This window comes from Erythrolamprus reginae, chromosome 1, assembly GCF_031021105.1.
Source record: "Erythrolamprus reginae isolate rEryReg1 chromosome 1, rEryReg1.hap1, whole genome shotgun sequence".
NCBI classification, from domain to species: domain Eukaryota; kingdom Metazoa; phylum Chordata; class Lepidosauria; order Squamata; family Dipsadidae; genus Erythrolamprus; species Erythrolamprus reginae.
This window is the reverse complement of record NC_091950.1, coordinates 226,093,184-226,119,008: the sequence shown is the minus strand read 5'-3', so window position 1 is coordinate 226,119,008 and position 25,825 is coordinate 226,093,184. Positions and strand designations below refer to the sequence as shown.

General features: G+C 37.9%; 1 protein-coding gene across 3 annotated transcripts in view; it reads left to right on the top strand.

The window, feature by feature from the left end:
- PCNT (pericentrin) overlaps positions 1-25,825 on the top strand; it is a 117,392-nt gene that overhangs the window by 29,382 nt on the left and 62,185 nt on the right. For all 3 annotated transcript variants that reach the window (XM_070732366.1, XM_070732368.1, XM_070732367.1), the window contains 12 exons: positions 38-259; positions 1,601-1,746; positions 5,009-5,235; positions 7,171-7,361; positions 9,849-10,011; positions 11,134-11,346; positions 13,571-13,800; positions 13,992-14,111; positions 17,689-17,904; positions 19,668-19,835; positions 21,886-22,038; positions 25,102-25,269. In XM_070732366.1, the coding sequence (XP_070588467.1) occupies positions 38-259; positions 1,601-1,746; positions 5,009-5,235; positions 7,171-7,361; positions 9,849-10,011; positions 11,134-11,346; positions 13,571-13,800; positions 13,992-14,111; positions 17,689-17,904; positions 19,668-19,835; positions 21,886-22,038; positions 25,102-25,269 (2,217 nt within the window). The remainder of the gene's footprint in view (positions 1-37; positions 260-1,600; positions 1,747-5,008; positions 5,236-7,170; positions 7,362-9,848; positions 10,012-11,133; positions 11,347-13,570; positions 13,801-13,991; positions 14,112-17,688; positions 17,905-19,667; positions 19,836-21,885; positions 22,039-25,101; positions 25,270-25,825) is intronic.

The following is a 25,825-nucleotide window of genomic DNA, read 5'->3' as shown; positions in this document are numbered from 1 at the left end:
TTATGATTTGTGAATTATTATCTTTGATTCTATGTAGGAAGAATTGACTGTTGCACCAGAAACACAGAGGCATACATTTGAAAATGGGCATTATGAAGACTTGGATATTTTGCAGAAAACAATCCTCCAAATGGAAGAAGAGCATAAAAGAACAATACAGGGCTTTCAAAATCTTCATTTGGTGGAAATTGAAAAAGGAAAAGAAAAAATTCAGCAGCTTCAGAAAGAATTGAAGAAAATAAAGTCAGAGAAGAAACAGGTGAGAAATGCTTTTTGAAAAAGTAAAATTGTATTTCTATTTGGACCTCATTTAGTACAGTGGTACCTCGGTTCTCGACCACAATTCATTCCAGAAGTGTGGTCGAGAACCAATTTGGTCGAGTACCGAATTAATTTATCCCATAGGAAATAATGGAAATGGATTTAATTGGTTCCCAGCCCCTGTTGACTCGCTGGGAACCAATTAAATCTATTTGCTTTATTTCCTATGGGATAAAAATCTGAGGAGCTCTATAGTCTAACCTCTCCAAGCTGCAGGAAGGGTGGGGGCGGCTGCAATACCGGCAGCTTCGGGGGGCTCCTTTCCTCAGTGCTTCGTCTTGTGCACCAACTTTCTCCTTCCCGGTGGCAGCGGTGGTGACGGTAGCGGCTTCCCTTCGAGGAGCAGCAGCACCAGGAATGTCAGGTAATGAAGGGAAGCTGGTGGAGTGGCGGCAACTGCTGAGATGGCTCCGGCGGCTTCCCTTCAGCATGTGACGTTCCCAGCGCTGCTGCTCCTCGAAGGGAAGCCGCTGCCATTGCCACCGCTGCCGCCGGGAAGGAGAAAGTTGGTGCACAAGACGAAGCACTGAGGAAAGGAGCCCCCCCGGAGCTGCCGGTATTGCAGCCGCCCCCACCCTTCCTGCAGCTTGGAGGTTAGACTATAGAGACTGGGAGGCTGTTAAGCCGGCGGTAACATTTCGGATAACAAACAACATTTTCTGTGGCTGTTCGGTATCCAAATTTAATCTTGGTTTTCAGAAAAACCTACACATTGTGAACAATAGTTTTGATTAATATCTGCAATGTTCATTTAACAACTGCAATGATTCACTTGACAACAACCACAAAAAAGGGTCTTAAGATCGGAGGTAGTGGTAAAATGTGATCTGCTTAACAACCAGCATGACTTACTACTGTAATTCCAATTATAAATTAATTTCTACCTGTACTTTGTTTCCCAAGAAAAGTTGTTAAGTTAGTGCTTTAAGCCACTTTCAAGTTCTAGAAGGACATTTTTCTTGTGCATATGTCTGTTTTATTGTTTTATGGTCTTAAAAACATTGCCAGAAATTCTGGCCCTATCCCAGTAATATTCTTCCTTTGAACATGCTTACTATTGTTCTTGGTAACTGATTTTAAAAATGACCACGTATATATGGTCAAATTTAGATATATTTCAATATTTTTGTTATCTCCCAAATTTCCATAACATTATTCATTCACTTTTATGTGGCATGGTTCATCAAACTGCAGTGAAAATACAGGATAGCTGCATGCTTCTCTTAGCAAAAATTAACAAAAAATAATATTTATCCTTACTGTTAATTTTTTCCCACAGTTGGAGAAAGAAATCAATTTTTTAAGGAAAGAAATGGAAAAAGGCAATATTGAATTTAAAAAATATCCAGAAGAGCAAGAGAATCAGGAAGAAAATATTCTTATAGCCATGTTGAGATCTGATAGTGACAGTTACAGGAATGAAAGGTTTGAACACTTGAAGCATTCTGGAGTATACTTTGGATTTTATATGAAGTAAACTAACTTTGAAAATGTATGCATATTCTGTATGTAGATGATGTAGTCTGTTTGACAAGAACCCAAATGATTTGCAGCTAATATTAGCTTCTTAGGTTATATGGGTCTGAGATTTAATATATCAAATATCAAATTATTTATACTGACAAAATAAATAGAATGAATAATTTCAAGTCATAAATAAAAGGAAAAAAGTAGAACAAGAAAACTATATCTTGGTAAAATGCATACTAAACCTAGAGAAATTTATATTTCATACAATTATTGATAGAATTGTATTAGGGCACATGTAATTTGTCCAAGAAATCAATGTTAAAATGGATGTGGACATCAAATATGTTAGGACAGACAAAAGTAAGTTGAAGTGTTTAAAGTACATTTTAAATAAGAAATCAATGTTAAAATGGATGTGGACATTGAATATGTTAGGACAGACAAAAGTAAGTTGAAGTTTTTAAAGTACATTTTAAATAAGAAATCAATGTTAAAATGGATGTGGACATCAAATATGTTAGGACAGACAAAAGTAAGTTGAAGTGTTTAAAGTACATTTTAAATAAGAAATCAATGTTAAAATGGATGTGGACATTGAATATGTTAGGACAGACAAAAGTAAGTTGAAGTTTTTAAAGTACATTTTAAAGTATGTCCTAACAAATTTGATGTCCACATCCATTTTAACATTGATTTCTTGCACAAATTAAATTAAATACTTTAAAATATACCTGGCAAAAGTAGAGAAGGTCAAGAATGAATGATAGAATGAATTAATGATCAGTATAGTAGTACTAAATCGAAGTAATTTGATCATAGAAAAAATGAATAAAGATGAAATGGCAGAACAGTGAATAGCATTAAAGGGAGAATGAGGGAGAGGTCAAGAAAACCAAGAAACTTGTAGTTGGGTAGCATTAATGACATTCAACGACAAGAAATTTAAAGGAAAAAAGGAACTGATTTATGGATATGCTAGAAGAGAAAATTGTTCAAGAACAGAAATGTATATAGAGAGTTATGAATGGTGTTGGCATTAACTAGATCTAGTAAAAAGTATTATTATTATTATATCCATTTAATTTCTTGTACTTAATTTTTAACTTTTTTTGGCACTTTGGTTTCCCTGAAGGGGAATAGTGTGATGGGCAGATATGTATGATAGAGAGTATTAAAGCTTAACATATTTGTCAACAACTTTTAAACATTTAATATAAAACATTAGTAATGCAACACAATGTAATAACAATTTCAAAATTGTTTCAGAATTTGGAGATAATTTGTAGAGAAATTACAATATATGTTAATATATAATAGTTAATATAACTTTTATATAAACACTATGATATATGCAGAGATGGCCTAATTAATATTCTATTCCAGAATTATATGAAACTTAGAAATAAAAAAACTTATTTAAATCTTTAACTTTATGATATAGTTGACCAATATGCCATTTTAAAAAATGTGTTGGGAAAGAGGCACTTACAGTATTAGTGTTTCTTCTAATATAAATACATTGGTAGGAAGCAGAGACAACAATAGTGGAAGATGCAGAATCTGATTTAGCCCAAGTAAAATCATCATACCATTTTTCTGATCTCTCAGATCTTCAACGCAGTAAACTATTTTGTTGGTATAATGAACAGTGGTACCTCTACTTACGAACTTAATTCATTCTGAGACCAGGTTCTTAAATAGAAAAGTTTGTAAGAAGAAGCAATTTTTCCCATAGGAATCAATGTAAAAGCAAATAATGCGTGCGGTTGGGGAAACCAGCAGATTCCTAGAGAGGCCCCACGAAGGCTTCTCCCTGCTTTTTCTGGTTACAGTTTCGTAGACTTGGCTTTGTAAGTGGAAAATGGTCCTTGAGAAGAGGCAAAAAAAACCCTGAACATGCAGTTCTTATCTAGAAAAGTTCATAAGTAGAGGCATTCTTAGGTAGAGGTACCACTGTACATGGATAAGTTAAGTGAATAAATAAAAATGAGTTGAGTAGAAATTCATCTCATGCCTATCAAGGAGCAAGGTTAAAAATACAACTTAGTGATATAGTAGTAGAATGAATAATCTACAACTATGTGAATACTCAAGCATTTAAAAGATGATAGTGAAATTAGGATTTTACTCTTATCAGCTCTTTGTCACTGCTAACTATGTAGTTTACAGGTCCTTATTGATACTGTATCATATATCCAGCTGCTTTAAGTACAAATACCCTGGAAAAAATCCATGGTGAAAAATATTCTTGTATCTTTCTCCACAATCTGCTTCCAAAAGTCTTTAAGAATAAAGGATTAAACTAATATAATTCAATTCTAATTCTAATTTCCCATTTGCGAACATCATGGATTCTGGGGACAATCAACCTAGGATCATAGTGTCAATCTTACATGAAAGTTTTTTCCCTTGGTCCAATTTTAAACTCTTGCTCAGTGCTTTTCCAACTGATAGCCTAAACACTAAAGAGCAATAACTAATCTCTATGGGATATTAAGCTGTTATAAATCAACTGGTATACAGAAATCTTTGGCATTACAAGGAAAGGTGCATATTTTTAGCAAATAAAGAAAAGGAAATTTTATGCTAAAGGGTTAAGTAATAATAAAATTAAAATATACAATATGCTTAATGGAAGTTATTAATAGGAAAACCTGGAACAACTTCGCTTTTTGCCTTTATGGTGCTATTCAGTAGGCTACTGTACACCACCTTGAATTGTTAGTTTTACTAATCCAGTTTCCTAAGAAAGTGACAGATATCCTTATTCACTCTCAGATCTTAGTGTCATTTGTAAAACTTAAATTTATGTGTGTTTCTGTGTCAATTCAATGTAGAAAGAGTCAACTGGATATTATCCATATTTAAACTTTTGTTTTGTGATGGTAGGAAGAATAATTTTAGTTATTTTGTATCCAAAGTTGTAATTTTAGATACATAAATAAAATACAAAATTACAAATAAAGTTACAGTTTTCAACTTTATTTTAGAACAGCTCTTGACTAGAGATAATTTCTGGGAGAAATGGTATAAGAATTACTGTACACCTATTTTAGTCTTTAGCTTCTAATATATACCTAACATACGAACATTTATTTTTATTTTTGCTTTTGTTTTAATTTGCTGTTTTCTAATAAGGAAGAAATCATTGTGGGAAGATGAGATAATCAGTGGAAATGGCAAACAGAGCAATTCAATCTATTATATTTTGTTGTAGGGATAAACTACAGGAATCTTGTCAGCAGGCTTTGAAGTTACTTCTGAAAATGGTGAAGTCAACAAAAAATATGGAAGATCTTATCTGCAAGAAAATTGGCCTTTGTCTTGATGACAGCTTGGCATCTGAGGAGTCACAAGAGATCATATCTGAAGAAATAGTACTTGCACGCCCATTGAAAACAATAGAGCAATGGAAATTTAAAAAAAACAATAGAATTTGCCAAGGTAAATAATTTGAAGAGAAAATAAAGTTGTATTTGACAAAATTCTGCAACCATGTTCTTGTTATCTTCCATAGCTTTCCTGTACTGGTAGTTTTTGTTTATCAAATTTGTTCAGTGACTGATCTAAGATATGATTGTGCTGAAAGAAAACCTTTGCTCAATTACAACTTTTGTATTATTCCTTACTCGTGATTGCCATGATAGTCAATATGCATTGTCCTATTCCCGTGATGGTGAACCTATGACATGTGCCACAGATAGCACGTAGAGCCCTTTCTGTGGGCACAGCAGCCAGCGCCCCAGCCCAGGTCCACTGCACATGTATGCACATCTCCCACCAGCTGGTCTTTGGGTCTCTCCCCATGGGGCGGCTGGGGCCCCCAGTGCGCCATACCTTTCTTCTCCATTTCTGCCACCCAAGCTCGGCAGGTTCCCCCAACACACCCTACCTTTCTCTTCCATTTCTGCCACCTGTGCTTTCCCCAATCTCCGCAGGTTCTTACCTCATCACTCCCTACCTTTCTACTCCATTTCTGCTGCCCTCACCAACCTGGAAGCCAAAATTGGGCAAGGGGACGCCGTTTGAGTTCCTCCAGCACACTGTTTTGGGCCTGGAAAGCCTCCTGCACCAACCTGGAAGCCAAAATGGGGCATGGGGGCATGAGTGGGGTGGCCGGGGCATGCATGAGGGATGTGCGTGGGAGGCGCTCACATTGCACTTTAGGGATTGCATACACGCGTGCCACATGCTTTGGGCAGTTGGCACCAAAAAGCGCAGTAATCCGACGGTCATTGAACCAGGTTTTGGTGCTTTTGGCAGTGTGGGCAGGTGCCAAGTCCTTCTGGAAATTGATGTCAGCATCCCCATAAAGCTCATCTGCAGAAGAAGTATGAAGTGCTCCAAAATCTCATGATAGACAGCTGTGCTGACCCTGGACTTAATGAAGCACAGTGGACCAACACCAGAGATGACATAGCTCCTCAAATCAACACAGACTGTGGAAACTTTTGAATCTCATTTGGAAACCCAAGGACCCAGAGTATGGAGAGGCACACATAGCAAGATACTTAACGTCCAGTGTGACGTTTCCACAGTCTGTTAATTTGGGGATCTGCTGCTGTTGGTCCACTGTGTTTCATTAAGTTCAGAGTCAACGCAGCCATCGATCGGAAGATTTTTGAGTACTTCATGCTTTCTTCTGCAGACGATCTTTATGGGGATGTTGACTTCATTTTCCAGCAGAACCTGGCACCTGCCACATTGCCAAAAACACCAAAACCTGGTTCAATGACCGTGGGATTACTGTGCTTGATTGGCCAGCAAATTCGCCTGACCTGAACCCCATAGAAAATCTATGGGGCATTGCGAAGAGAAAGATGAGAGACATGAGACCGAATAAGGCAGACGAGCTGAAAGATCCTGGTCTTCCATAACACCTCAGCAGTGCCATAGGCTGATAGCTTCCATGCCACGCTGCATTGAGACAGTAATTGCTGCAAAAGGGGCCTAAACTAAGTAGTGAATACATATGTATGCTTATACTTTTCAGAGGTCCGATATTGTTATATGTAGAATCCTTGTTTTATTGATCACATGTAATATTTTAATTTTCTGAGATGGTGGATTTGGGGTTTTCATGAGTTGTACCCCATAATCATCACAATTATGACAAATCATGGCTTGAACTATCTTGCCTTGCATGTAATGTGTGTCTCTCATATATTATGTTTTAAATTGCACTACTGAGATAAATGAACATTTGCACAATATTCTAATTTTTCTGTAAATGCTGAATTTTTGCAGTGGCAATTCTTTAATAATTTTAATTCAGTTGAATTGTAACTTGGTTTATAAAATTATATTAGGAAAATATAATAGAAAGTTGTTTTTCTTTGTTTTTTAAACTTACATTTTAAAAATACATTTATTGAACAGGTGAAGTTCCTGATCAAACACTACTGGAACACAGCTTAGATTCTTTGGAATTGAGCGAACATTTATGTGAAAGTATTTTTGAAAATCCATCACTTATATTTGAAAATGAAGAGAGGATTAAAAAAATTAGCCGTTGTTTATATATCGCAGTGGAGAAACTTCTTGATATGCTTGCTGAATCAACCAGACAAGTAAATACTTTTATTTGGTTAAGTAATAATTAAATATTATATATTAATAGTATGGGAAGTCAGGCAGTGCTGAAGACCTATTCTTTTATACCGATGGAGGGGAAGGAACTGGAGATAAGTTCTTGAACTGATATGCTTCTGTTATGTATGCCATATTTTTTGGAGTGTAAGACGCACCTTTTTCCTCCCTAAAAGAGGCTGAAAATTTGAGTATTCTTATACTCTGAATGTAGCTTTTTCAAAGCTTTTTTTCAGCCCTAACTAGGTACTAATGATCTTCCCAGCTCTTCCCTTGCAGGTTCTTTTATTGTTACTCTCTGCGAAGAATGTTTTTCCAGTCCTAAGTCTTTGCAGGCTTTTTTTCATTGTCTACTTGCTCCGAATATGATTCTTTCCAGCCCTATTCAGGTGTTAACCATCTTCCCAGCTCTTACTTGCTTGCAAGCTCTTTCATTGTTACTTTCTCTGAAGATTTTTTTTAAAGCACTAATCAGAGGATAAATTAATGTGCTAAAACTGACTAGATTAAGGATGCTAGCCAGATGAATATCTGCTAGGCAGATTTTTCCCCCTGCTTTCCTCCTCAAAAACTAAGGTGCATCTTATACTCCAGTGCATCTTGTACTCGGAAAAATACGTTAGTTCACATGTTATTGCATCTCAAATAGTCTTCAGTATAACACTTTAAAGATAGTCCTCACCTTATGACCACAAATGAGTCTGGAATTTCGGTGATAAATTGTAGTAATTAACAGGCACTCACATGACTGCCCTGCTTAAAGACCACAATCCCTGCTTTCTCTACTGGGGTTGTTAAGCAGACTGCAGAGTGCGTCAAGGTGGGAATGGGTTCCTGGAAGACCTGGCATAGTCATAGGCTCATACTGTAGCATCTCTCCCAGTTCATAAGAGTGTGGACAAGGCCTCCCAAGGCCTCCCCCATGCCTTAGGCAGCCTTGCACAGCTTCTTACCCCACTGGGACCAACAAGCCTTGAGCTTCCTCCCTATCCCATCACATCTTGCTTCGCTTACCTCTTCTGAAGATTACCTTTCTTGAAAGCATCCAGCCAATGTGACACAGGCCTTCCTATAGAGCCATCCCTGAAGTGGATGGCATTTTGGAAGTGGCCACCATTCTCAGGATCTCAGAAGAGTGTGATTTTCCAAAGTGGAGTATGGCATGAGACCCATGGCCTCTGGGATCTGGCAAAACAGAGGTGGGGTAGCGATAGATGAGGCTGTTGAAGTGTCCTTGTGGTTGGTCAGAATGGAAGGTGGATTACCAAGCGCCCAAATTGTCATTATGTGACTGTGGATGCATTGCAGCATCCATAAATTTGAGTACAGGTTGCTTGTCCCTTTGTTCATCATTGTTGTAATTTTGAACAGTCGCGGAATGAATGGTTGTAAGTGAAATAATAATTACATGCTCAGCAATATGATTAAATAAACAATGAGAGATCAATGTAGCTTTATAAAACATAGCAAGTAAAACTACCCAAAGTTACTAATACATTTATAGACATTCTAAAGAATACAGTTATTGCATGGCACATCAATTGACAATTCTGAGATACATGAAACCCACCTATCATTAGTCAACATCTAGGAATCATTATTGACTAATGCTTTTTGCCATATGATTAAATATTACTTATGCTTCTTAAGAAATTTAAATTGTCCATTTCAGTTGTATTAAATTCCAGTCCACTAAATATATTAATAGCCTTGTTTTATTTTTAGTAGTGTAACATTTTCAAAACTATTGGCATTTTAGATATAATTATAATTTAACAGATAAATTATATATTTTGTATAATAAAAACATTATAGAAGTGTAAACATTCCTTTCAAATAACATTCTATTATATAACATAGAATTTAATCTTGGTGATGGTTCATAAAACCCTAGACACCCTTTTTTCTGCTTCAAAAAGAAAGCAGGTAGGTACTTATATTTTTATCTTAACAATACTCTAAAGTCCAAACGTGACACCATGTCTAAGGCATTATTTTAATTGTGACATATACACCTGATGCTCAGTCTCCCTAGAGTCACAACCTGCAATTTGAAACCTACTTACCTAGAAATTGTTTTTGTGTTAAAAAAAGTATGTTTTCTTACAATGACTCTATACTCATGAAACTTCACTAAAATTTAATATTTTTCCTTTCATGGTACTGTATTTAAATTTAAAATAGTTACAGAATGCTGATGTGTTTATGTTACTGATAGAGCTAGGATTTCTTATCCTTTCTTTCATTGGATTTTTGGAAGAAGGCAGGGAGAAATCAGCTTTCCAGATATATTTCTTGTCAATAAGCACTAGGAATTGTGCTGCTATTTAGCCATTTGCCACCAGATTTTGATAATGATCTCAGGTGACAGCTGTAAGAGGGATTTGGGGACTAGGTGCTACCTAAGACTTCAGGTTGCCTCTCAGATTATGTACTTTCATTGTCTTTTAAATCTCATTATTTGGAAGTTGGAGGAAATGCACAATATACATAGTAATATTAAGGAGGAATGCAAGAATAAGAATTGGGAAGCATGCCAAATCCTTAATGAACAGCATGAATCAATGGACTGTTTTAATGAAGAGAGTAAAGTGCAGAATCAACTTGTGTTAGAGCTACATAAAGCAAAAGGTAAGCAAGCTAAACTTCCCAGTCATGGCTACAATTACATGAAGAAAGAAAGCATATCCAAATGGAAAATTCTTAGCAAGTAGAGAGCCATAAATATTAAATAAACACTGGAATTTTGCTACTGCAACCACATTTTTCCAGTTGCTGATGTTTTCACTTGACTTTATTGTATATAATTTCATTCATTCTATTGTTTATTCTAATCCTCATAATTTGACAGAATTCATTTTAAAAAGTAGATACAGTAGTAAGAATCAATTGAGTACTGGATTATTCCTGAGAAATGCAATCTATTAATTTGTCAACTAATAAAGAAGATAGGGAAACATGACTTCTACAATTCTTTCTGCTACACTTTATCAGAACTGGCTATAAGAGATAAGGTGTCAGTACTGTTTCAGAATAACAAATCAGTACATTGCATTTATATATTCCAAGGACTTGGAATCTGGACAGTGGGAAGCATATATTCCAATCTGGCTCATTTGATCACAGAGAAGAGACTTAAAATGGAGCAGTCAACAACACTGAGTAATTGCTTAACTACATTTGCTATAGGAATGCACTGATATATTTACTGCAATGTTTTTTCTCTGCAATTTACAACCAGATCTAGCCCATTTTAAAATTTGATTCTGGCTCAATCTGGGAAAGTTGAGAATAATTGGAAAAAACTTAAAGCAACAGAAAAAGAAGCCAAAATGGTTAGAGAGCTGTCATTAATAATGTAGGCAGAAGCAAACAAAAGCATACATTTCTGATTAAACTACATCCACCAAATTTTAAAAAGTCAGAAACAAGTAACAACAAAATAGTATTTTAGTAGGAGTAGTATTTTGATTACGGTGGTGTTACATTTTTGCAGAGCACAGTATACATGAGGGGAAAAGACTGTCTTCTGCTATGCTGATTATTTTGCCACCTGCTGCTTTAATGATGATAATAACTAGAATAAATTGTAAACAATTTCATATAGTGCAATTGACATTTTAAAGACAAACTCCCTGCATATAGAATCCTACACATAGAGAATGTTAGCACTAGCAGTTATTTTATTACTATTTCATAATATTTTTAGTGTTGTTCAATAACAATTAAACGTTACTCTGTTTTGAGTTATAGGTCTCATTGAAGGTTATTTAACAGAAAGACATACTTTGGAAGAAGCTTTAAATCTTAAAGAAGAATCTGAGCATCGTCTTGTTGCAGAAGTGGAAAAGCTTAAAGCACAGATTCAGAAGTTAACCCAGCAAAATGCAAGATTTGCAAAGGAACAAAAATTACTAATAAGTCAAAAAAGAGCTTTGGCTGCCAATGTAGGAGAGAGAGAAGATGGTATGAAATGAAAGATACATTACTATATTAAATACATGTAAATCTTGGCTGGAGAATGAGGCTGCTGCCAGTGTTAATGTGATTTTCATTGTTTTTAAAAGTCTACTTAAGACGAAAGTAGGCAACAGTATTTATGTTGGTTCAGCTGCAGAACAAGCATTATTTCTAACAGCATTTCCAAAGTAATATTTTTATTAATGACTTTTAAAAAAAATGAGTGTTTATGTTTCTTGAAAGATTATTTTACATTGTGACCCATATAGATGTGCTTATATATGGGTCTGGGGAGAATGAGGATGACATTTTCACAAAAAACTGATTTAAATTTGGGAAAGCTATGCTGCAGTTTTCTTCTAATTAACCCCCTTCTTTTGCACCTTGTGGGCTTACTAGCATTGATGATAGGCAATAGAGTTAGGTGGCTATAACCATATTACAGAATATTTTACAAAGAAAATATTCATATTCTCATATACTCATATTCTCTGTATTGCATGCAGTCAGTTCTAGGCCTTGCCAAGAAAATGTTCCTGATCCGTGGCAACCATTTTGAGCCTTGTTCACCCCATAATTGCCAGTAGCCTCTTGCCGGCCCTTGGCAGCCATTTTGAGCCCCCCATCTACTTATTTTCTGTGATTTTCATCTTTTTGATCCTTTTAGATTATTCTGATCCTTTCAGTCTGGCTGCTTTTCTGAGAATATCTAGCAGGCACTCATAGAATATAAGAACAGTTTAAATATAATCACAATTTAAAAAAATAATAATTCCAGAAAGAAATAATTATATTATATCATATCATATCATATTATGTATATATAATATGTTTTTGCTGAATTTGAAAATTAAGGAAGACTAGGATAGATCTATTTTGGCCTTGTTTTGGCCTCATCAGCTAGCCATACCCTCACTGGGATTTGAACTTGCAGCCTTTGCCCTGTAAGGCAGAGAATTAACCTCTAGGCTACAGTATCTAATCCCTTCAGCTTTGTACCAGGAAGTGTTAAATGTTTAACATGTCTTAATATGTTTTGACAGAAAAAACATGTGTGCATGTAACATATTTTTGCTAAATTGAAAATGAAGGGAGACTAGTATAGATCTATTTCGAGGTTGTTTCCTCTCATCAGCTAGCCATACCCTCACTGGGATTTGAACCTGTAGCCTGTGTATCACAGGATCGCATCCTTTCAGCTTTGTACCAGAGAAGTGTTATATGTTTTTTTTTGTCAAATCACCCTGGCATACCCAGATATGGGAGGAGCTTAATGCTTCCTTTTGCCTCTGAGCCCAACCCAGGGCCACATACAAGGCAGTTAATTTTTATGTGTAACATACAGAGGCTACAGGTTCAAATCCCACTGAGGGTATGGCTAACTGATGAGAGGAAACAACCTTGAAAATGGAAAAAAGTCTTCGATCCATAGGATGGAGTAACTTTTTGTCTCATTTCTTCCATCCACAATGGGCAACAAGGTGTCCTCTTCTACCATTAGGTGTTGGTTGCAGAGCACCATCGCCAAGGGATATGATCTGAGTTATCTTCTCTGTGCCTCCCGGGTGACAGTACATTCCACTCTCAACACTATAACGACGGCAACCTAGGCGACCCAGACTTCCATTGAGGAGGTCTGTAGGGCGGTTACTTGGGATATGAAATTGCCCTTCATCTGACATTACAAGAGTGACACCTTTGCATTGGCCTTTGGACAAAGGGCTGGTCAGCAGGTGCATTCACAGTGAGTTCCGGACTCAGGACCAGCTCATCCGGAAGGGGCATTGGTCTTAACCTGATATACTCCTTCTCGTAAGGTGGAGATAGCGTCTAGCCCCACCCTGGTTATTCTCTAGTCCTGGCCCATGCCTGTGTCTCTTTTCTTTGCAGTAAACTTTCTTTTGGTACTATCAAAGAGGGTTACATATATGTCCGCAGCACCACACATTGAGTCTTCTGACTTCATGAAGCTGAAGCTCTGGGCACACAGGCAGGAATAATCAGCTTAAAAGACTCAGTCCTATTGGATGAACAGACGAGGGCACCCGATGTCTAGATGCTATCTCCACCTTATGAGGAGCATATCAGCTAAGACCAATGCCCCATTTGAGTCATAATTATAATTCTAGTGTATTGTAAAAAAGATTAATCTATATTACATAAGTAATTTAAAAATATATGAATTTTGAAAAATGTTATGTTCTTGGTACTGTTGTTTTTCCTTTATTAGAATTAATCAAAGAAATAGAGCGTCTAGCAAAAACAAATTTGGAATTGCAGTGTCAAGCAGAGAAAGATTGTTCAAACTTGAATGCACAAATGAAAATCTTGGAGATTGAACTTGAGGACCAGTTAAACAAAAATCAAAATCTAGCTGCAATGGCATCTGAAGTTATTGACCTAAGACAACAGATGGAAGCTCTTGAAAGACAGTTGAAAAATCAGAGAGATTTCATGGATGTAAGAAAAACATGTAGAAAAAGTTGGATATTTTTTTTTGCTAGCTCTTTGGCTTAATGTTTTCTCTCAAAGTATAAAATTATGCTAATATATCAAACAAATGTTAAAAATTAGTAATTAAATGGATTTGATTTGGTTTGAAATCTAAAATACTCTAATATATGCAAAACTGACTTTCATTTTCTTAACAGAAGCAAGCTATTGAAAGGGAACATGAACGTGATGAGTTTCAAGAAGAAATTCATAAACTAGAAATGGAATTAAAATTTACAACAAAATCCCAAACTTCTGAAAAGTCCAGAACCTATCTGGTGAGTAAAATCATTGCATATCAATACTATTTTTAGGGTTACCTTACAACAGTGATGGCAAACCTATTTTGCTTCACATGCCAAAAGTAAGGAGGGGGAAGGGGCCACATGCCTGTGCTCCCACACTCATAATTCCATACAGCCACCCCCCATGCATGACACACACACAACCATCTCCTGGCACACGATGGCACACCCGTTTTTCACTCTCCCCAGGCATCAGAGCCTTTCTAGGAGCCTGGGGAAAGCAAAAACGGCCTTCCACATCCCACCTAGAGCCCTCGAGAGGCAGAAAATGACCCATTTTCCAACTTCCGATTAAATTGGAAGGGCCGGCTTTTTTGCTCTCCCCAAGTTCCAGAGTCTTTTGAGGAACCCGGGGAAGGTGAAAACGGCCTTCCCCACCATCATCTGGGGGCCCTCCATAGGCTGGAAATGTTCCGTTTGCCAACTTCTGATTGGACTGGAAGTTCTGGTTTTTTTGCTCCCCCCAGGCTTCAGAGCCCTTTTAGGAGCCTGGGGAGGGTGAAAATGGCTCCCACCCCCTCGAGACCCTTCAGGCTGCCAGAAATGGCCCATTTCAAGGTTCACCATCATTGCATTACAATATAAGTACAGTGGTACCTCTGCTTACGAACTTAATGTGTTCCATGACCAGGTTCTTAAGTAGAAAAGTTTGCAAGAAGAAGCAATTTTTCCCATTGGAATCCATGTAAAAGCAAATAATGTGTGCGATTGGGGAAACCACAGGGAGGGTGGAGGCCCTGTTTCCTCCCAGGACATTCCTAGAGAGGCCCCACAGAGGCTTCTCCCTGCCTTTTCTGGTTACAGTTTTGGAGGCTTGGGTTTGTAAGTGGAAAATGGTTCTTGAGAAGAGGCAAAAAAATCTTGAATACCCGGTTCTTATCTGGAAAAGTTAATAAGTAGAGGCGTTCTTAGGTAGAGGTGCCACTGTATTTTGTTGGTTGGGCAGCCTTGTGCTTGAATTATTTATTAATTGTTTATTAAAAGAATATGTCAAAATGAAGAAGAATGAATGTTAGAAATTGATCTGCTATGATTGTATGCAGGCTAAATAGAAAAACTCTGCTCCATTGCAATATGATATGGTGTTCCAATGAATTCAGTATGACTGTTTTGTTCTACACCATTTTGTTGATGTACTATGGGCACCAAAAGATTTTAAAGAGAGTCCCTGGTAACAGCCTGGAATAGAAACTCAGCAGGGGCTTTGGACTGGATTGTCCCTTTGCGACCTCTCTCTGACAGTGGATCCAGGAGAGCTCCCTGGTTTACCGAGGAGCTCTGGGAGATGAAGCACTAGTGGAGATATCTGGAGCAGTGTTTCCTAACTTTTTTTGAGCTGTGGCACATTATTCACATTTACAAAATCCTGGGGAACATTGAGCGGGGGGTGGGGAGCTAAAAAAAGTTTGGACAAAAAATCTCTCTCTTCCTCCCTTTCGCTCTATTTCTCTCTCCCTCCCTCTTTCTCTCCCTTCCTTCCTCTTTCTTTCTCTCTTCCTTCCTCTCTTTTTTGCTCTCTTTCTCCCTCATTCCCTCCCTCTATGTCTTTCCCTCTCCCTCCTTCCCCCTCTCTTTCTCTCTCTCTCTTGCTTTCTTTCTCTCTTTCTCTCTGTCTCTCTTGTCATCTCTCTCTCTTGCTTTCTCTATCTCTCTCGTTCTCTGTCTCTCTTGCTATTTCTCTTTCTTTCTTTCTCTCTCTCTTGCTCTGTCTCTCTTGCTCTTTCTCTCTCATACACCACGCCGGCAACAACAGCATCGGGCAGTAGCCAGGGGTGGTGGCAGAGCAGTTGACTGAGAGCAGGAGCCCTGACGGCAGTGGCTGGATGTGTTGTTGGACATTGTACATGCTGGCACTGCGCTGGGCATGGGCGTGGGGCTGGGATCTCCGTTCCAGCCCAGCCTGTGAGACAGTGCCAGCCCCGCAGCACCAGCATGTATGATGTCCAACAACACGTGCAGCAGCCATCATCGGTGCCTCCACCCTGGAACTCCCGCTTGCAGCCACTGCCATGGCTACTGCCTGGTGCCGCTGCTGCCAGTGCCCTCCCGCTGATGGTGCCCTCCCGCTGGGCCTCAAAGGTTATTTGTTGCCGCCCCCGCCAGGGAATCTCCAGCGGGGCGGGGGCGGTGCCTCCGCCCTGGAGCTCCCACTCGCAGCCGTCGCCCCCAGCACTGCCCAGTGTCACTGCTGCCGGCGCCCTCCCGCTGGGCCCCAAAGCTCACCTGCCGCGAAGAAGGAAGGCGTGAAAAAGGAGGCACGAAGAATGAAGCTCAGCTTCCGGTCTTGGAAGCTGAGCTTCGCGGCACACCTGACCATGTCTTGCGGCAAACTGGTTGAAAAACACTGGTCTGGAGCACCATTGGAGGGCCAGTAAATGCGAATCCAACTGGACACTGTTAAGAGCCGTTATTAGTACTTACTTAGTGACGATTCGGGTGGCAACATATCTGCATTTTTCCGTCCTTATTGCATCCATAGAATCATGCCCAGCATATTTACTCAGTACTTCGTTTGGGCCCCTTTTACAGCAGTTACTGCCCCAATATGGCATGGACACTATTAGCCTGTGGCACTGATGAGGTATTATGGAAGACCAGAAGACCATACTGTGAACACTTTTGCATCTCATTTGGAAACCAAATACTCACAGTAGGGAGGAAGAATGGAGAGGCATACACAGCAAAATACTTGAGGTCCAGTGTAACGTTTCCACAGTCTGTGTTGATTTGGGGAACAGTGTCATCTGTTGGTATTCGTCTACTTTGTTTCATTAAGTCCAGAGTCAATGCAGCCATCTACAGGGAAATTTTGGAGCGCTCCATGTTTTTTCCACATACGAGCTTTATGGGGATGGTGACCTAAATTTTCCAGCAAAACATGTCACCTTCCCACACTGCCCAAAGCACCAAAACCTGCTTCAATGATTGTGGGATTATTGTTGTTGATTGGCCAGCAAACTCGCCTGACTTGAACCGCATAGAGAATCTATGGGGCATTGCCAAGAGAAAGATGAGAGACATGACATGGAACAATACAGAAGAGCTGAAGGCCGCCATTGAAGCATCCTGGTCTTCCATAACACCTCAGCAGTGCCACAGGCTAATAGCCTCCATCCCACACTGCATTGAGGCACTAATTGCTACAAAAGGGGCCCAAATGAAGTACTGAGTACATATGCATGCTTATACTTTTCAGAAGTCCGATTTTGTCCATTTTTTATTGATCGCATGTAATATTCTAATTTTCTGAGATGGGGGATTTGGGGTTTTCATAATCATCAAAATTATGACAAATCATGGCTTGAACTATCTTGCCTTGCATGTTATGAATATCTCTCATATATTAAGTTTCACATTTTAAGTTATATTACTGAAATAAATGAACATTTGCACAATATTCTAATTTTTCAAGTTTTACCTGTAGGCTTTCAGGTATATAGTATTGCCAAGGAGCAGATTTTGATTTGAAACATTAGAGTAATCATAGTAAAAATATTAGGAATATGGTGATTATTTATCATTTGTGTTTCTTTTCTATTTGTCTTTATAGGTAGAATCTCTCCACAATGAAATAAAAGAGAGAGTGGATGATTATAACAGGCTTTTTACAGAAAAGGAGCAAATAGAGAAACTCCTTACTGCTCGTAATGAAGAAATAGAAAAGCTGGAAGGACAGATCAGTCTGAATAAGGAGGTGGCAAAAAATGTTGAGAAACTCATGCAGGAACTAGAAAAAATGAAAAAGAAGGAAATTGAATTAAAAGAAGTAAGCTTAATTTTGTAATTTTACATGTTTAGTTATAATGGATTTGGAATTTATATAGAGCAGCTAATAACTGAAATTGTGTGGGTTTTTTCTTTTTGGGGGGAGGTATAAATTTTTTATTATTTTTCACACTGTACAGAGATTCCAATTTACATTCCTCAAATTACAATATAATACAATATCAAATGCCAAATTCTTAATCAAATTAATCAATGTTTTCTAATTATTTATCCAATTATTTCTAGTATATATCATTCATCCTGTGCTACCTCTTTTCCAAATGCTATCATCTAGATTTTAGATAATGTTCTTCGCTTTCATTTGTATTTAAAGTGCTATAGCTATCTAGATTTCTCTTGGCTATTTGTTATTATTCCTAACTGTGCCATCCTGCTTCAATCCCTTTCTAGTGTTCTTAGAAAACACATTCCTACTTTCATTTGAAAAAAATACCCCTCACTTTATCGTAGCTGCCCTAAACAATAGAAAATATCCAAATTCGCATCTCTTTAAAAGATGGAGATAGAGACAAAAATGTAGTTGCACTATGCAGCCTAGGCAACAAAAATGAAACAAAAGAATTATTTACCAACTTCTGCTGTTCACATTGCAATATGACCAAGGCCTGAGGAACTGATTCCAGGGACCCATGATCCAGGAAAGGGCACAACTAGCAAGCAACACAAAATTGTACTAAGTTTCTCCTAGCCACAATTTCCAGATGCTCTTCAAGCAAAAATTGTGAGTCTAGGAAGAACCCCAAGTTGTGCATGGTGTCTGGTGCAGTGCAACCCATCTATAACTAAAATACTAAAGAAGATCTATGCAACTATAGCCACTCCCAAGTCACCCAAAGTCTATTGTCTCCATCCAGACCCCATAGCCTCCAAGTACCACAACATGGTAGCAACAGCAACATGAGGGTCACCTGGATGAAGACATGAGTATTGTCAAAAAATTGATCATGTCTCATCCCATGGTGGCAGATGATGTCACCCAGCAGCTACTTGTAGATGTTAATGAGGAGCACAGAAAGTACCAAGCCTTGCATATGTCACAGAGGAATTGCCATGGACTGGATCTCTCAATCTTTCAATACTGATTAGAATCAGCCTTGGAAAATAGCCAAACCAATACAAAACTGTCACATGGATTTTCCAGCAATACCAAAAAGCTAATATTGAAGGCTGCTGAGAGGTCAAGGAGAGCAGGGATGCATTATTCCTATCATGCTTTTGTGAGATTATCAAATCACAAGTGTGATCAATACTGTTTCTCTCCTGAAACCAGGCCTGAAATCCAAGTGGATTTTAAGAACATTAAATGTGTTCAAATGGTAGCAATGATCATCAAGAGAATAAGAAGCTAAATCCACTGAAGAAATAGTTTATTATGGATTTGAAGTGAGATGGTATAATATTTCAAAAAAGGACTTCCAGAAGAAAACCAATTACCCAGAACAGTGGGGGAAATTCTCTTTATTGAATGTACTCAACAATAAAATGTAAAAGTGGTTTAACTAGAATTTATTTACTGGGAAGTGGAGATTGCCTCAGTAGCTTCTTCAATTATAGTGATTTGTGATCTTGAATTATCTTCAAATTAGACAACTAATCAATATAAAATCCTTTCAAAAGGTCATCACTTGATTACTGACTAGAGCAGCACTTGCAACTTGCTTTTGGTGTTTCTAGAAAGCTGAAACATCAACAGGCTGTATGAAAAAATATTTACTTACACAAGCAATTTTTGATGTTTTACAGGATAAAGAAACATTGCAGCAGCAACATAACAAAAATTTAATTCTGATTTCCACTTTGCAATCTAAACTAGATGAAGTTAGACATAGAATATTTACTGATACTAATGAGGATCATATGCTAAAGGAACAACTAAAAATACAAGAAGAACTTACAACAACAAAAAGAGAGGTAAGTCAAATATAAGTCAAAACGAAGTGGAAACAAATATGTTGATTCTTATGTATAAATATAATTAGCAGTGAAAAATCCTATTCCAAGATTATAATTTATAAATGCATAATGTCTTTGTAAAAGTCCACAGATCCTTTTTCTTTTGTTTGCAGATGTTTATATAGATGGTCCTCATTTAAAGGCCAACAGTTTTCAGCAACTGTTTGAAGTTACGACAGGGCTGAATGAGATTTATGACTATCCTGCAAAATTGCAGGCATTGCAGTATCCCTGTAGTCACATGATTACCAATTGGGCACTTGGCAGTCAGTTGTTAATTATGATTGTCACAGCGTCCCACATTCACATGATCACCATTTGTAACTTTCACTGCGTTAGCTTATGATAAGCAAGTCAGTCAGGACACTAACAGAAAGTTGCGTGTCATTACGTTTAACAGTTGTGTTGGATTTGCTTAAGACACCATATTTGGACCCATCCAAACTGCTGTCAAAATCCAGTACAGTATGTGGTGTCATGCTTTACTGATTGCACAACTTCATGACCTTGCTTCCTTTCCCAATAATACATAGTTCTTGATGTTTGACTATAATGGAACTAGAAATTTATTTCATAACAGTCATAATAGCAATAGCACCAATCCAGCCATTGGAACTTTAAATCAAGACATCCACATGGCCAACTTGATTTGACAACATTGCATCTGTTGAAAAGTGAGCAGTACTTCCTGGCAAAAAACCACAATAAATTGTATTCATATGATTGTGGGATGCTCCATATGGCTGTAAATGTGAATTGATTGCCAAGCACCCTAATACAATCACATGACTTCAGAGGGGGGCAGCCGTTGGAACTTTGAATCTAGATCACAAGTACCTGGGGGGGAGGTGTATAATTTTGAATTCTTGCTAATTCATGGGTTGTAAGTTGAAAACTTGTATCATTGTTAACCAAGAATTAAATTTATCACAGAAAATTTGTCTTGCCTTTAAGTGACAGTGGCACGATTAATTTTATTTCCCACTACAAAGGTGTGGAAAATATATTACATTTTTAGGCTGGGACTTCTAGAAACAGATAATTCCCATTTACTTTGAATTCTTTATCATGGTCTCTATGACCCATATACATTGAGTGTCATGTGTGCAGAATCTTCTAAAGGCTACAGCTTTCTCGGAAATACCTGATTCAGTATGGGGGCAGAGAGCCGAATTCTTCACCTCCAGCTATTTCTTATATAATAGACTTCATTTAGCTTTCCCCATGGATAAGCCTGCTGATCAGAGTGAAAATCTACAGAATTTTAGATGTTTTCATCCTTTTTCCTGTGTAGTAGTCTTTGCAGCTTACAAGAATCATCTCTTCCTCTTGAAACATCCTAATTTAGTTTCTGTCCATCAGGGACAGATGGAACATATTATTTTATCTTCTCTAAGATACAAATAATATTATATCTTGTGTAATTCACAGAAAAATCTTCATGGTTAAATGGAATGTGCAGAAAACATTTCCATACTTGCACAAAATGGAATTTATTTAATTTCTACAACCCATAAAAAGATTTAAGTATCTTTTTAGCATTTTCAAAACTTTATCTTACTTTTCTGATGTGATAAAAGAAAGAAAAACTGGAAGTTTCCTTGATTGATTGCTTGTAAACAATGGAGCTAGCACATTCATCACTAATTTTTATGAGTTTATATCTTGGTTTATATATATAAACTAAGCTATAAACTTTTACAAAAAATAGTGATGAATGTGCTAGCTTCATTGTTTACAAGCAATCATCAAGGAAACTTCCAGTTTTTCTTTCTTTTATCATTTCTTTCATTGTATATATATATAGTTTATATATAGCTTAGTTTATAGCTCAGATTTATAAATCTGGACATTTTTTTTTCTTTTGATGTTTAGAGTTTAGGAGTCATTCCAACTAAAATATATATACTTTATATAAATAAATAATGTGAACTTTTACAAAGATATGTGATAGAATGATTGAAGATAGTAATACTTTGTTTAATTCCATAATTTCATATTGTTTCAGGTTGCTGATTTAGTAGAACAACTTGAACAGTTTAAAGATAATTTAATGAATAAAAATGAAGAAAATGTGCAGCTGAAATCAAAGTTAGAAGTGGAAAAAAATGCTAACATCAACAAACTAATTGAATTGAAAGGAGAAAATGCACACCTGAAAGTATGCCTGCAATTTAATTTTAAGGAAAAATAATTTGGAGCATGGGTGAAATCTACTTACCTTCCCTATTGGTTTGGAAGTGCGTGCACAAGCGCTCGCTTAGCTCGCACATGCGCCAATGTCGCATCCGATTTTTGACCCACTGCGCATGCGCAGAGAGTTAAAACCAGGAAGTAACCAACTTCTGGGAAGATGGAAGGAGCTTCACACTGCCACCGCTATCGGTTCTGTGAACCATGTGCTGCTGCTACCTACTCACGTGTGCCGACAGAACCAGGAGGATTTCACCACTGTTTTAGAGATTGTGTTCCTAGAAACTACATAAAATTACCTTAATTAAGGAGAAAGCAAATACAGTCATACCTCGTCTTACGAACCTAATTGGTTCCAGGGTGAGGTTCGTAAAACGAAAGGTTCGTAAGATGAAACATTGTTTCCCATAGGAAACAATGTAAAGTCAATTAATCCGTGCAACCAAAAAAAAACCCCCGCAAAAAAACCGCTGCCGCCCGGCTGTCACCTTTTAAAACAGCCTGGGGGCTTCTCAGCGACCTCCCGAACGCCGAACCCGAACTTCCACGTTCGGCGTTCGGAGACAGCTGGGAAGCCACGCGGCTGTTTTAAAAGGTCACAGCCGGGCTGGGGGGCTTCCCAGCACCCCCCCGAGCCCCGAACCCAGAAGTTCGGCAAAAGTTTGGGGTTCGGGGGGGTGCTGGGAAGCCCCCCAGCCCGGCTGTGACCTTTTAAAACAGCCGCGCAGTTTCCCAGCTGTCTCCCGAAGCCGAACGCCAAACCCGAACTTCCGCGTTCGATGTTCAGAGACTGCTGGGAAGCCGCGCGGCTGTTTTAAAAGGTCACAGCTGGGCTGGGGGGCTTCCCAGCACCCCCCCAAACCCCGAACCCGGAAGTTCGGCAAAAGTTCGGGGTTCGGGGGGGTGCTGGGAAGCTCCCCAGCCCGGCTGTGACCTTTTAAAAAAGCCGCGCGGCTTCCCAGCAGCTTCCCGAAGCCGAACGCCAAACCCGAACTTCCGCGTTTGGCGTTCGGAGACAGCTGGGAAGCCGCGCGGCTGTTTTAAAAGGTCACAGCCGGGCTGGGGGGCTTCCCAGCAACCTCCCGAACCAAACCCGGCTGTCACCTTTTAAAACAGCCGGGGGGCTTCCCAGCAGCCTCCCGAACGCCGGTTCGTAACTCGAAAAAACTTCGTAAGAAGAGGCAAAATTTTTCTGAACCCCGGGTTCGTATCACGAGTTGTTCGTAAGATGAGGGGTTCGTATCTTGAGGTACCACTGTAATGTGTTTATGGGAGAATTTGCTGTAGCAATGCCATAGCATTGTTTTAGGTGCACATCCTTTTTTAAAAGCAAATAATAATTAGAGAAATATTACTGCATTGTAATATTGCATTGGCTGCCAATTGGTTTCTGGACCCAATTCAAAGAGTTGGTTATGATCTATAAAGCCCTACATGGCATAGGATCAGTTTACCTGCGGGACCGCCTTCTGCCACACGAATCTCAGCGACGGTTTAGGTCTCACAGAGTTGGCCTTCTCCAGGTCCCATCAACTAAACAATGTCGTTTAACGGGTCCTAGGGGAAGAGCCTTCTTTGTGCGGGCCCAGGCCCTTTGGAATCAACTCCCCGCAGACATTCACACTGCCCCTGCCCTCCTTGCCTTTCATAAGAATTTGAAAACGCACATGTCGGCAGGCTTGGGGTCAGTGGACCCCAGCCTCTGCCCAGTAAATGTATTGGATGTGATAGTATGTATGTGATTGTTCGATTTTAAATGACTAGTTTTAAGACAATTTTTAAATTAATTAATCTATTAATTGGCTTAGAAATGTTTTATATTGTATCTTTTTTTTTCAAAATGTGAGCTGCCCCGAGTCCATGGAGAGGGGCGGCATATAAGTCCAATCAATAATAACAATAATAATTACACTAGGAGAAGGTGGTATACAAATCCTAAATTTAATTCCAGTGTCTCTGCTCAAAATAGGACTTTAGGAGAACAGATATGTTTATACAGTATTCACTTTAGGAGAACAGATATGTTTATATTCATTATATGGTTTTCAGAAAGGAAAGCAGAGCTGTTTTTTTCATTTATATTTGTTGAAGTGCTAACATTGGTGTTTTGATGGACTTCTCATGTAATTTCTACGAAAAATTGAAGGAACACTTCATTTTTAAAAAGTTCTTTGTTATAGACTGAAACTAGTGTAGTACCGGTATTTTACAGCTCAGCTCCCTTTGAGTTAGAAATTTATCATTCAGTGGTTTTTTGAAAATAGACAAATAGAACAATTTTGTTCTGACTGATGAAGTTAATTGGATTAGCAACAAAACGTCTCAGATTAACACAGATAGTCCAGTTGCCATGATTCAACATTTAGAAATCTTTGGCCTGGACGATTAAGTCCTCATTGACATACAAATAGAGCAAGGAACCTAAAAACATAAATAAAATTTTGAGGCACTGAAGGCTGTAAATGTTAACAAGATTATCTTTATGCTTTGTATGCTATCTGATGTTTATGTTGTACATGAAACTATATTTTGCTTTTAAAGTGTAAGGCTCATATATATCTTCTGCTTGGGAGTACAAATTTCCCCCATTTAGAAGCTACCGTATGTTTTAATCCTGTTTGCTTCTTGAGCTGTCTGAGCTCAGATACTACTAAGGCTAAGAGAAAGAATTTTGCAAAGACAATCTGTTTCCTAGAAAATAGGAAAATACAATAGCTTTTTTGAACAGAATTATATAACAGTGCAAATATATTTTCTTAAATTTTACTCATCTGCAAACCAAAAGTTGTTTTAATCAAAGCTATGCTATCTCATAATATTCCTAATAGCATAGGCTATGTATTTCAATTTGTTCCAAATATAACATAAGAGAGAAGTACTGATGTATTACTTATAAACTAAAAAAGTATGATTAATATTCTCCACAATGTGGGACATATTTGGGGTGTCAGCATGCTATTTTATTTTTGTCAACAGTAAAGAAACAAATTGTGATACATTTATCTGTCTAACATAGAACTATTTCTGTTAGGAAAACATTGAAAAATTGGCCAGACAATGTCAAAATCCAGATGAAAATGAGCTAGTTATTCTGCAGTTTCTCAAATCCTTGCTTGAAGAAAAAAATCAAGAAACTGATCATCTGAATGAACAAATTGAAAGACTAGAACAAAAAGTAGAGAGTAGCAAGGAAAATGAGGTAACAAATACCACTTTTTAAAATTTGCCTGATAATGAATCTACTGATATATATTAAATTATAGAGGTTCAAATAGATATAACGACAAAATTGCTACAAACTTCATGGCTCATGTGACAAATATGATCAATATAGATACCAGCTTATGACCACAATTGAGTCCAAAATTTATGTTGCTAACTGAGAAATTTGTTAGGTTAGTTTTGTCAAATTTTACTACTCTTCTTGCCACATTTTAAAATGAATTACAGCAAGTTGTTAAGTTAGTAACATGATTGTGAAGTAAATCTGTTTTCCTCGTTGACTTTGCTTGTCTGAAGGCCTCAAAATGTGATCATCTTGGGACAGTGCAATCATCATAAATGTGAGTCAGTTCATAAGCATCTGAATTTTGATCAGATGACCACGGGGATTCTGCAATGGTCACAAGTGTGAAAAATGGTGATAAGCTCACTTTTTTCAGTGCCATTGTAACTTTGAACAATCATTAAATGAACTGATATAAATTGGGGACTATCTGTAATAGTTTGCTTGTCATCATTTCTTTTCGGCCCAC